This window comes from Syngnathoides biaculeatus, chromosome 22 (assembly GCF_019802595.1).
Source record: "Syngnathoides biaculeatus isolate LvHL_M chromosome 22, ASM1980259v1, whole genome shotgun sequence".
Lineage (NCBI taxonomy): Eukaryota > Metazoa > Chordata > Actinopteri > Syngnathiformes > Syngnathidae > Syngnathoides > Syngnathoides biaculeatus.
In genome coordinates this window covers 6,766,806-6,780,723 of record NC_084661.1, presented here as the reverse complement: position 1 = coordinate 6,780,723, position 13,918 = coordinate 6,766,806, and the positions used below count along the sequence as shown (strand labels likewise).

Below are 13,918 nucleotides of genomic sequence, written 5' to 3'. Positions count from 1 at the left end.
GACTTCTTTGCTCTTGGCCAAGTTCTAAAAGGCATTGTGCTCAGCAAAAGTCAGGCCAGATCTGCTCAGGTTATACAGACGGTGGAAACACTGGCTGCCAGCCATACAGGCTGCAGCACAGTCTGCGGAGCTGAAGCTCACGCATTGCCCGTCACTGTCGAATACGCTCCCTCCAACACACACGCGAGCATCCCAAATTGTTGTTCTTCACAGCAGAGTTCTTTATTTATTCTGACATTTTTCATTAAACACTTGATGCATGCTATTTACTCTGCTCTATTGCTCAGCTGCAGCCCAGCCCTCTTGCCAGCTGTCAGCTCGTGACCTCAGCACCATGAGCAGTGCCATGGACATGGCTGGGTTTACATTGGACCCTGAAAGTTGCCCTTACTGCGCAAAGGCCCTCACCAATGAGTCCGATGCTGGCACAGAGACACCGGGAGACTCTGACAGCGAGGGTGTTTATGAGTTTAACCAAGACACGCGCCGCAGAGACAGGCGGGACAGTCGACAGCCCAGGAAAAAGCCCTTCAGGCTGGGTAAAACAGCTGGAAAGGTCGTGCACTTCTGGAGGTTGGTGTGTGATACGTTCAGGAAGATCGTTGATAGCAAGTACTTTGGACGAGGAATCATGATTGCCATCCTGATCAATACTCTCAGCATGGGAATCGAGTATCACGAACAGGTGAGTGTCTCAAAGGATTCTTGAAAGCCGCGTTTGTGATGCAAATTTTCAAATTGCACCTTCCGCAAGAGTCGAATTGATATTCTACAAGTGAGTGAGCCGGAGGTGATGTAGTGATTGATGAGCTCAAGTCAAAGATTTACTGTGTATGTTTGTATCTCGCTGTATGATTGTGTAAGCTGCACTGCTATCACAAGCCCAACTGGAATTCCTGATGTCTCTCTATGGACTTGTTTATTTACACCAGCATAATTGCAGCCATGTGAAAGAAAGAAAAAAAAAATGTTGGAAAGAGTGTATGATAAAATGAGCGAGAAGCGCGGATTTAACTTTTTTGAGGCCAAACAATTGACATAGTGGAACGCTTCACTTTTTGTCTTTTACAAACATACAGTACAATATCTGTTTGTAGTTATGTACACGAGAAGGGTTATATCCAGTTTGTAATCACTGTTCTTAGCAATCCCAGGGCACTATGGGATCTTTGGCACCTGATGGAAATATTTGATTAAGGTATTGCTTCATAAAATCTACATTCTGTATTGGAATGAAGATAAAGTGTTCTTCAGATTGGTAATCCGTGTTTTCATGCCACCTAATCATAGTCATGATTCTGTATTATTAGATTTTACTGGGATTCTGTTTTGTCTGACCTGACAAGGTAGGGACAACGTATTCTTAGACTGCAACGAGGGTGTGAAACTCATTTAAGTCGTCGTGGTTATTGTTTCTCTCAGTGGGGGGGTGAGATGACTGAAGCAAATTGATGGGAACCCTGTAAAAAAAAAATTCAACTATTTTTCAATTTATTTTTAAAGGGGGATTGGTGACAAAAATCCTTCCAATGGCAACCTTATTAATAGTGAAAGCAATGTTCGCTTTTGGAATTTTAGCAAGACACATGAAGTCGACACACATTATATGATTTCAAGGGCTGCATAAAATGATGTGGTGGGGCAAATCTAGCCCCTGGGCCTTGAGTTTGACACCTGTGCTGTACGCCTTTCTCATCTCAAAATACTGTGTGCCAGGAGCAGTTTCTTTAAAAAAAAAAAAAAAAAAAAAAAAAAAAGCTTCCTTGTTAACAGTAAAATAGTCGTTAATTGAGATGTATCGAACATTTTAATTGTAAATAAGAATCTCTATTCTCATTTGTCACACAGAGTTCTCCCAGTGCCAATGTGGGTTTTCTGTGGGTACTCCAGCTTCCTCCCATCTTCCAAAATTATGCATCAGATTAATGGAAGACTAAATTGTTCATCGGTGTGATTGTGAATCCACCATTATGTAACTATAATGAAGACAAGCACTTTAGAAAATGGATGGATGGGCTACCTAATAGAAACAGCCAAAAGGCCAGATACATAAAATGGCTCTGGTTAAACTTTTTTTTTCCTGTCAAATATAGTATAGATCAAAGACAATTCTAAACCGCCAGTGTATATTATAAACCACTTAGTAGAGGAAGACATGCTCATGTCAAAGAAAGCCTCCAACAATCTTGTTAGGCTTTCAAATAAAAGTAAAAGACAAATGTTTATCTTCAATTGTGTTGGTTGGAGTGAAAATAAAAGTAACTTTTGGTACTGGTAGTACATGTGGCAAGTAGTATGTTATGTCTAGTGTTTTAACTGACAGATGAAGGTTTGGATGAAGTTATACAACACAAGGGCTGTTTATTTGTGTTTTTTTGTTTTTTTTATTTTTGGTGGGGGGGGGGGGTTGGGGGCGTGTTCCGGTTTCATGGGGTTACTTTTGGTCCCTGACCCAGTGCTTATAAACATCGCCAGATGGCAACATCCTTAGCACAACCACAGGAGGTTTTATAGGCTTCTCATCTCCACCTTCGGTTTTCTGCCTTATTTTTCTACTTTCTTCTTCTGCCCATCCTCCCCCCGCCTCCTCTTGCCTGCTGCTTTTCTTTTTGTTCCTCAAGTTTCGTATTGTTGCAATGACTTTTGCTATTCCATGCACTTTTTTGTTACTTCATCTGACTCTTTCTTGAGTGCTTTTTTTCCTCCTCCAGACACAACTGACAACTTTAACCAGAGACAGACAATTGATTGTTAGCCTGCTGACATCCAGTAGAAGGAGGCATTGCCAAAATAATTTGTCCGTATGGGGAAAAAAGAAGCGGTTTTGTTTTCCTTAAGTATCATCTTAGCCAAGTTTACCATTTTTGTCTAAATCTTCTCTTCAAGTACAGCTTGGTGTAGGGAAGAAATACGTTGCACCATAATTAATGCCCAACGCCTTAAAGTAACATCGTGTAGTAAATGTATTTAACATTGTTTGGATATTACGCTGACTTGTATTATGAGAAATTATGTCATGCATATATGTCTTTAAATGGCATTTTAGCAGATTTAGTGGCCTTCATTAGTGGAGGAACTGGGGCACCTCCCGCAGAAATTTCAAAATACTAAAATTACAAAAAAAAAAAAGCTTTTATCTTCATTTTACTTCCAACATGTCAATTATCACTTAATGGTAATAGATGTTATCACAACACAATTTGTATCCATCCATCCATGTTCTTAGCTGCTTATTCTCACGAGGGTCGCGGGAGTGCTCGAGCCTGTCTGAGCTGTCAACGGGGAGGAGGCAGGGTATACCCTGAACTGGTTGCTAGCCAATTGCAGGGCACATAGAGACAAACCTCTGCACTTACACTCACACTTAGGGGTAATTTTGAGTGTCCAATTAATGTTACGTGTTTTTTGGGATGGGGGAGGAAACTGGAGTGGCTGGAGAAACCCCACGCAGTCACGGGAAGAACATGCTAACGCCACGCAGGCATGTCCGGCATTGAAGCCGGGACCTCAGAACTGTGAGGGCAACGCTTTCCAGCTGACCCACCATGCTGCCCACCATTTGTATCACTGATATAAAATTGCATCGTGAGTTGTTCTCCAGATTCCCACACTTTGTCTAAACTGCATATAAAACAACAACTAGAAAATCCTTGGATGCAGATCCCTCTTCCCAGCCTACTTCTCAACCAATTATGAGTGTTTATTTACGTTTTAGATGAATAAATGGGATCACTGAAAATGCCACGTCCACTTAGCAAGCACAAATGTGTGGTGCACATTTTGAAGACGCTTGATTCTGTTTTTGAATCCGGTAGTTTTGCAAGTCTATTAGAATGACCAGATTTAATGCACAGACACTCGTGAATACACTTTGACAGTGTGATGAAACCTCAAGCCTCAACCGACGATCTCGAAGAGGAAATTATAAAAATAAAAATAAAAAGGCAACTTTATAACACTCACAAGTATTATTACAGTTATCACAACTTTATAACTCACAAATTGATTTTAGATATTAACAGACTTAAGACATTTTTCATTCATCCTCCAATTTCAGTGTGCAAATCGACAATAAATATGTTTGCGATTAAAATGTTTCTGGAACATTCATTTGCTGACAAGTACATATTTGCAATTTAATTTATTGGATACCATAAATCATAAACAAACAAATAAATAAATGTACAAGTGGTGAGCACATCCGCCTCACAGTTGTTAGGTTTGGGGTTTGAATCGGAGCTCTGGCCTTCCTGTGTGTAGTTTGCACGTTCACCCTGTGCTCACGTTGGTTTTCTCTGGGTACTTCCTCTCACGTTCCAAAAACATGCATGTAGGTTGATTGAAGACTCTAAATGGTCCTCAGGTGGGAATGTGAGTGTGCAAAAAAAAAAAAGACACATTTTCAATTCTCATTGAAGCGATCACTGCACTGTTGTTTAACCTTGTGATGGATTCAGTGCCAAGAGAGTGACATGGCCTGGATGAATGAGAAAATTCACAGCCATGTTTCGTTGAATGTGAGTTAATGGATTTAAACCCGCAAAATACAATGAGTGGACACCTACAGCTACGTGGGAGTTGTATACAGCAAGTATGTGATCCTGGAAATACGAAGTAGCCTCCTAATTAGATGGACCGTTATGGATAAGCGATGGGAGACGTCCTACCTCCTGCAACCACAGTCATGCTACCCGGGAAGACGTCAGTGTATGGAGCGACAGTGCCTGAAGCCTCCCTGTCCATAACATATAACAGAGACGCTTTTGTCTGCTTCCTTTCACAGAAACACACACTTTCGAACAAAAACTCTTAACGGCTCTTGTGGCCGCACACACATCCGCTAAAATATGATGGCCTGCAAACTAGGGAAGCGCATAGAATTGAAATGTGACACTGAGATGTGGAGAGTGGGGACTTGGGTGGCGGGATGGGGGCTGGGGGTTATGATTAAATAGAGTGTTGGAGAGGGATGACAGAGTGTAAGGACTTGGAGGTGAAGGGATTGAAGGGAGATTATGGGAAGTAGAGTGGAGGCAGACGGCTTGGACATAATAAGAGAGGGTGTCCGCTTTATCGCTGTGCTGTTTAAGAGCATTGCCATTTATGGAGGAGATGATGGAATCATTGTACATCTGCCAACTACACAACATAAACCCACAGTCTATTTACTCGGGAAGGTCTCGCTAATCTCGCACTAGAAACGTCTTCATAAACTGCATAAACGTCCTGCAGTTTGCATTCAGTCCACATTTCTTTAGTCCTCATTGTCTCTTTGCTCCTTTTAGGTGAAGAATGATGATGTTGAGTTTGTTCAGTTCATGATGGGACATTGTGGTGTTCTATGAATGTTGTAAGAGTGATTATTTGAAAAAGTGGAAACAGTTACAGCAATTTTACAGGAATAAAATGTTACATAGTGATATTTGTCTTTTTCCTAGGTTAACTTACATTGACGGTAACTGTTGTTGACTGAAGCACCCAGATTCATTTCTCATCATTGCCATTCAACCCCCATGGCAACAATCAGTTACTGGAATCTTGTTCAACCCATCCATCCATCCATCCATCCATTTTCTTAGCTGCTTGTCTTGACAAGGGTAACGGGAGTGCCGGAGCCTATCCCAGCTGTCAACAGGCAAGAGGCAGGGTACACTCTGAACTGGTTGCCAGCCAATTGCAAGGCACATAAAGAGACAAACAGTTGCACTCACAATCACACCAAGGGGCAATTTAGAGTGTCCAATTAATGTTGCATGTTTTTGGGATGTGGGAGGAAACCGGTGTGCCCGGAGAAAACCCACGTAGGCGCAGGGAGAACATGCAGACTCCACACAGGCTGGTCCAGGACTGAACCCGGGTCCTCAGAACTGTGAGGCCAACGCCTTCTAGCTGATCCACCGTGCCGCCACTTTGGCATTGCAATTTTTTCAAAAACCAAGGACCAAATCATTTTAGGATAAACTTCTATCTCTTTCTGTTCATTTTCTGGTCACTAAGACAACAATCCAATGATTGGATCCTTTTTGAGCTGTTGCCAAGTGGTGTAATCATTAATACGGAATCTGAAATATAGCAACAACATAACATTGTTCATAATAACATTGCATCCATCAAACTATGAAATTGATAAAGTGCAGATTATACATTTATTAACCTGCCCACCCCCTACTTATTTGCTTGTTAATGTACAAAGTGCACAGTCAAGTAAATTATCATTAGCAACCCATCTATCTGCAGTCAGTGGTGACTTTATATAAACTATGACATCACTTACTATTGACACGCGAAAATCGGAAAAAAATATTTTGTATATATTCATTCTCCTGTGATTCACTTCCTTTTTTTTACAACAAGAGGGAAAACATTCTCACCCAATTTCGTGCTCCCAACACAAACATAAATAGATTGTGTCCATCACTGTCTGACAAATTGAGGATTTCTGAAAACCTTGGCTGCCGACTTTGATCCAGGGTTTTGCTGCAATGCACCAGCTCCTAATCTGAGTTTTGAACGAAGGCTTTTCCGGCCCTCAAGACTGTGAAATTAGAATGACAGAATCACCGGAGTGATCAAAAGATGCATTCAGTTATTTCCTGACTCACTGAGATGTCAAATCACACTCTGACTTTACCTGGCAAGTTTTTTCATCTGGATCTGGATGAATGTGTGCTAAATAGAATGTATACAGAATAATACCACTTTACCTAGATGGATTTTGTGCTTTTCTGCTTTTATCTTTATTTAATGTTAAACAACCAAAATCCTCTAGTAAGAATGGAGGAAAAGTGTGCTAGTCCCTATTTTTAAGAACAAAGGCAATGTTCAGAACTGTGGAAACTACAGAGGAATAAAGATGATGAGCCACACAATGAAGTTATGGGAAAGAGTAGTGGAGGCTAGACTCAGGACGGAAGTAAGTATCTGCGAGCAACAGTACGGTTTCATGCCTAGAAAAGAGTACCATAGATGCATTATTTTTATTTATTATTCTTGAGGATGCTCGTGGAAAAGTACAGAGAAGCTCAGAAGGAGCTAAATTGTATCTTTGTAGACCTAGACAAAGCCTATGACAGAGTACCAAGAGAGGAAATGTGATACTGCATGCGCAAGTCTGGTGTGGAGGACAAATAGAATAGTTAGAATAGTTCAGGACATGTATGAGGACAGCAGAAAAGAGAGGAATGAAGATTAGATGAAGTAAAACAGAATATATGGGTGTGAGTGAGAGGATCGGAGCAGGAAGAGTGAAGCTCCAGGGAGAAGAGAAAGCGAGAGTAGATGACTTCAAATAATCGGGTCAACAATACAGAACAATGGAGAGTATGGTCAAGAAGTGAAGTAACAGGTACAAGAACGTTGGAACAGCTGGCAGAAGGTGTCTGGTGTTCTATGTGACAGAAGAGTATCCACTTGGATGAAGAGCAAAGTTTATACAACAGTGGTGAGGTTGGCCATGATGTGCGGATTAGAGACGGTGGCACTGAAGAAACAACAGGAAGCAGATCTGGAGGTAGCAGAAATGAAAATGCTTAGGTTCTCGCTTAGATGGAAAAAGATGACACTCTGTAGCAACCCCTAACAGAACAAGCTGAAAGAAGTTAAATGTTAGTAATTCCATTGAAGATTTAAGAATGTGCTTTTTATTAGGAGTGAAAATTAATCATGATTGTTAGCTACCATTAATCACTGCGATCACTGAGAAACTGGTGCGGCATTATGTAAATTTTCTACAAAATAGAGAAAACCTTGCTCGCAGACGAGGCATTTCAAAAAATAGCCATATGACAAAATGTTTGTATTTTCATTTCACATTTGATTGTTGGACAGATATGCCAGACTATTTGTATACAAGCAATTATAAAAGTCAATTTTGGATAGTACTGTCAGTCTTTATGCTTGGAAAGTTTATTTAAATTACTATTTCAGTATATTTTAGCACCATGACCAACTTGAAGAACCATTTGAATAGTGGGCTACTCAATGATTTGTTAGAATCATTCAATATTTGTAATTTAGGATGTCGGCCTGATTGTTCCCACGGGTTGAATGTGAGTGCGAATGTTTTGCCAAGTCTGTATGTGCCCTGCGACTGACCGGCGACCAGTTCAGGGTCACCCAAAGTCAGCTGGGATAGTCAAAAGCACCCTGTGACCGTGAACTTGATAAATGGTATTGAGAATGGATATAGCAAATGGATTAAAAAGGTAAATTAGAAACAATGTTGGCTTTATTGGAATGCTCAGGAGCGACTAGATGAGTCAGTGATATTGCCTGCACTGTAAATCTTTTTTTTTTCCTTTTTGAAAACAACACCAGTCAACATATAATCACAGAGAGAGTATAGCCCTCTTTATTTCATGCTTCAAATTACTTCCGATACCGCAAGCACAGCCACTTGATTAAACCAACACACTCACCACGCGCAGTGCTGCGTCATTAGCAGTCCTGAGTGCAGTATTCCATTCGTATCAGATTAGCTGGCATTACTTTGGCGCTAACCAGATTACGCTATTCCTCATCAAACACACTTTACCTCCTCGTGCTCCTCTTGCGTCATTACACAGGAAACAGACATTCAAGGAGGCAATTAGAAAAGCAAGAACAGTTTCTCCCTTAAACACATGCAACACGTGTAGCCATTAATCTGTCCCTCGCTAATACTCACGCGTCACTTCCCATTATTGAATTAAGAAATGAATCGCCTTTGATAATTGCGAACTTGAAATACGCCACCACAATATTATATCCAAGAGTTTTATTTTCTCACTCTCTGCAGGAATCGTGATTGATCTCTGGGGAATGTGCACGATGCAAGATAAAACAATCGCAGAGAGAAAATAATGATCATTCTCATGGCCAGATTGCTGCAGTCCAGGTCTCAGATCATAAAAGTTGTACTTTTTGTTTCTGGTTCTGGCATATCAACCGCATCTATTATAGAGGTGTGAGTATTAAGCGTTCCCATGCATAGATGTGGGATTAAAACATATTTAGCGGATTTATATGTGTGGCATGTTGATGTTTGAGTCTATATACAAACGTCAAGTACACCGGAGTACATGTTTGTGACAGAGGAGCATGTTTCAGTTCAGAACAATAATATAAAAGAATGCAAACGTCTGCTCTTGTTTACCCTTTGAACATGTGTTCTTTTGAAGTATTTATTGTCACTTCTATCAGGTGAGCGGATTAAACAAAGCAGATGGATAAATCAGATGCCTGTGAACCAAGATGAATTTCAAAAGTCAGACAATGAGAAAGAGTTGAGATGAAACAGATACTGTTTGGCTTTCATCAAATAGGCTTCAATGGCAGGAGCTGTGGATTATGTGGGACGATTATTCCTTTTCACGAACAGCCAATTTCTTTCAACTAAAAGAATGTAGTATGTTTTTGCTGCTGTTGTTTGCACTTGAACTGAACTGTCTTGCTAAGAAGGGGAACACACCATGTCACCGTCCTTACCAACGGAAAACTACGAAACCGTTTCAGTCACAAAAACTGGGAACACATTAGTTTGGCTTAAGGAAAAATTCAATGTTCCTGTTGATACGAGAAACAGGAGCCTAGATAAAAGTATATAGTTTTTGTGTTAATGCTGAATTTAGGCAGCAATATACAGTTGTGAAGATTATCCTTAGGGGAATGGAACAGTTACCAATGTGGAATTGTATCTAGATTTTCTTTCATGATGCACAGTGATTTCTAACTATGCAATTTTCAATGACATCTCAAGTAAAAATAAAATTAAAAAAATGGTAGCATTCGCAGACAAAGACACTTGTATTAGTGTAACTTTTTGCCAGACACTTAAGACTATGCTGTTCAGTTTTATACCCCGACGCTGGCAACATTTTAGGAAGTCCAATTTCTGTTATATATATATATATATATATATATATATTTTTTTTTTTTTTTTTTTACAGCATGAAGCAAAAGGTAGTTGGGTCATTTAAATTCTCTACATTTATCATACCACTTGAGCAGACCATGAAAGTGAAGTTTAACAGTTTGCCAAAAAACACAAAACTCCCAGGCCAGAGCATGGCAAAATTTCTAAAGGGCGCTTAATGGCCTTGAGGATCGTGAGCGTGCTGGAGCCTATCCCAGCTGTCATTGACCCAGGGGCAGAGTACACCCTGGACTGATTCCTAGCCAATCGCAGGAGACATGGAGACAGATAACAGTCGCACTCACAATCACATCTAGGGGCAATTTAGAGTCTCCAATTAATGCATGTCTTTGGGATGTGGGGAGAAACCGGAGTGCCCGGAGGAAATCCAGGCAGGCACGGGAAGAACATGGAAACTCCACACAGGCGGGTCCGGGATTTGAACCCCAGTCCTTAGAGCTCTACAACTGCCCACCATGCCGGCCAGAGAATTAATGTGTCCCTGCAACCAGTTTCACAGATTGAGCCACAATTCTAAATGCAAGATAATCAAGAAAAGCCCCCCCAAAAAACTAAAAAACTGATGGTTGGAGAACAGTAAGTCAGCCTTTCTTTGAAACAAGCATTTCCGAAGTCCACCTCCTGCAATTTTTTCATCTCTTTTTTGGGATTGATCTAAACGTTTTTGTTTTTCACATGCCCATCTGGCTGCCCACCTCTGTACAGTACATGCCATACTCAATACTGACATCCACCTCTATAAACTTTTGTTTCATGTGCATAACCATTATAATTGACCTATAAGAGATGAAAAGAATATTTTTTCATGTTTTTGAAGCACGCGCAAAGATGGTGTAACATGGGGCCTTTGTATTGCTTGTTCTTTTTCCCTGCCCCAGGCCCAATTGTTGCAGTCAGGTCTCCGGGGAGTTATGACTTAACACTTTGCAATGTCTTGTCCAGATATGCTCACTAAAGTTTTGTGTGGATCATAGATCGTTTGATGTAAACTCTGTGAGTTTCAACCAAACGTATTCTGCAAAATGCTCTCCATTCCTTATCAATTATGAACTTATTCCAAATCTAACCTTAATTTTTATTCATGAAGCTCAATGTAGTGTTGATGTGACTGTTGATAATTGCACCTTAAAGGAACAATATGCAAGTTTACAAATGGCTACCAAAATTTGATTGCAGCCACACCCCCTCCTCACTCTCCACCTCACACATCTCCAGAAAGAGACCGATTCATTACACTCGCCTGACTGCCTCCTAGCGCATTTCAGTCTGCTGCGAACGCATCAGCAGTCAATCTGTAATTGACTTGGAAGGGACTGTTGGATCCTGCTCTCGTGCCTCAAAGTTTGACTCAGTTGGTTATATCTGGTGAAATATCACACAACATTTTAAATGTCACGCCTTTGCCCAGTTGTAAAATAATAACTCAAATTTAATTAGAGGCATTAGATAGGGCCGGAAAGGGGCGATTTTACAGAGGATCATTTTAATAATATCAGATCATACAGACACTTTTAATGTATGTTTACTGTATGACAAAACATTTTTAAACAAATTTAACGTTAATCCCTGTGTTCCCTTTCATTGTATATCCATGCTAGTTTTGAGAAATGGTGCTTACACAGTCCCAGTACAGTGGTTATTAATAGCCCACCAAGACAGACGCAATGACAATACACTGTTTACATTACATTACATTAACTCCTGGTTCAACATGGCGATACATTCACACACGGTGGGATCCTCAGACTGAAATGTGAAGGGACATTTTACGCCATAGCCGAAATGCATCAGGATGAGAGCCATCCCCTTCAAAATCTTCCATCCTTTTTTTTTTCATGTATCTGTAATGCGTGCAAATGACACCATGTTTGAGTTGTGTAAACTGTTTATTGGATGGAGATGAAAGGCCTCCCAGCGCTTGTCCGGGGTGTTACACAGTCCACAGACGCATAAGAGCCTTTGGTTCTTTTCTCTTCTGCCATAATAGCCAAACCTGGCAATAGAGGACTGATTTACATACTGTGTCGTGTTTGGATGTGCCTAGCCTTTTATTGCTTGGCTCACTGGTCTGTCTGCTTGCTCTCGTTCTCTTTTTTTTTTTTTTCTAAAATTCTCTAAAGCACACACAACACACACACACACACACATGGCAGTTGTTTGATCTTGTGATTGACAGCTCAATTCTCTGAAGAGCTACAAGCAGACATCCTCGGCACATTCTGCTGCAGCTTTGTTATCGGCACACGCGTTTGTTCTGCTGCGCAACAAAGGCTGAGTGTGTGTGTTGTGTGCAGGAAAAGACCCTTGTATTTTGTGTAAAATTTTTATTTCAGTCCCTGGCATACGTTGCCTTTGTGCCTCTGACGTAGCAGGTTTGGAGAAGTTGAATCGTTACTTCAGGCTGGTGAATTTTATCTGCTTTTATTATCAGTGCACACTTACATATGGAAGATATCAGTAGTGATGATTTCGCATTGAGGTAAATTATGCAACTTTTTTGGAGACTTGCATTTTTAAAATTCCTTTTAGAATTAATAGAGGCTATTTGTACACCAGTCATTGGTGTACCAGGGCTCCAGCCCATCTTACCACCTCATCTGCCACACGTATGAATGGATTTTTTCCCCTTGTTTTTTTGCCAATGATATACCCAGTAAAATATTAATCCGTCCACGCTTTCTTTGCCCTCCAGCCTGATGAACTGACCAATGCCTTGGAGATCAGTAACATTGTGTTCACCAGCCTCTTCTCCCTCGAGATGCTGTTGAAAGTATTAGTCTATGGGCCTTTTGGATATATTAAGAACCCCTACAATATTTTTGATGGCATCATTGTGGTCATCAGGTGAGTTGAACTTACTACACCTCTCCTTTTGGGTTAAGCATAACGCTATATGACCTATTGCCTCCTACCAAGGATATGTTATGGAGTTTGACAGAGGTTTAACCACACCCCTCAAAGGGACTGACCCAACACACAATCGCAACAGTATATTCAGTAATTATAATAATTTTACAGTCCATTGAGATGCATTAATGTACTTGTGAACATATTATTACGGTAAATGTTTTTACCAAAACATTATGAACAAATGTGACGATTGTTTTCTCGTAGATTCAGATTGTCCTAGATTTGTTTTAGCTAAATTCAGTTATATTTGCTCATATTTAAACAATGTATTCTTTGCACATTCTGAGTTTAGTCCTTTCATTCCTTTTATTAAATTGTATTACCATTGAACGCTTTGTGTATGGTGTCCTCACTCAATCAGCGTATGGGAAATCGTGGGTCAACAAGGTGGTGGTTTGTCTGTGCTGAGGACCTTCCGGCTCATGAGGGTGCTGAAGCTGGTCCGATTCATGCCGGCCCTGCAGAGACAACTGGTGGTCCTGATGAAGACCATGGACAACGTGGCCACTTTCTGCATGTTGCTTATGCTCTTTATCTTCATCTTCAGGTAGGCAGAGTGTGTGACTGTGTGTGTATCCTGCCAATACTCATTGGTCACAAAATGAACTTGTGCAATCCAATATTATCCAACCCAAGAGCTCATGTAAAATTCGGCTTTACCAAAGATAATAAGGCTCCATTTTAATTTACTCTGTCAGTACGGTATTAATTTACCATTGTGGCAAATGTGTTTCTCATAATTCGCTGATGGAAACGTATTACTGTACCTCATTGATCTCAATGGCCTGGTCCTAAAAATTTTTGTCAAATAAGAAAGTGTACAAGGTTTGACTTTGGCCTTTCGCTCCACTGATAATTTATTATGGGCTAGCTTTCCGAGTGCTGTCCATGGTGCTGAACATATCTGCATCTCATTAGACACTGACAGCCGGATGACTCTCAGTCAATCAGTGTTAAGGTTCTTTTGCAATCAGTACTAGATAAATAATAAAAACCATTCATAGTCACATCTTGAGATTTATTTTAACTGGTTGGAATTGATTTTGTTTGATTGTTAACATTCACATTCTTTCTCATTTGTGGCCATTGATCCCT

At 40.5% G+C, this 13,918-nt stretch overlaps 1 protein-coding gene across 1 annotated transcript in view; it reads left to right on the top strand.

The window, feature by feature from the left end:
• Nucleotides 1-13,918, top strand: part of cacna1g (calcium channel, voltage-dependent, T type, alpha 1G subunit) — a 119,478-nt gene that overhangs the window by 42,903 nt on the left and 62,657 nt on the right. The window contains exons 8-10 of the mRNA XM_061810720.1: nucleotides 288-685; nucleotides 12,606-12,757; nucleotides 13,185-13,370. Coding sequence (XP_061666704.1) covers nucleotides 288-685; nucleotides 12,606-12,757; nucleotides 13,185-13,370 — 736 coding nt within the window. The remainder of the gene's footprint in view (nucleotides 1-287; nucleotides 686-12,605; nucleotides 12,758-13,184; nucleotides 13,371-13,918) is intronic.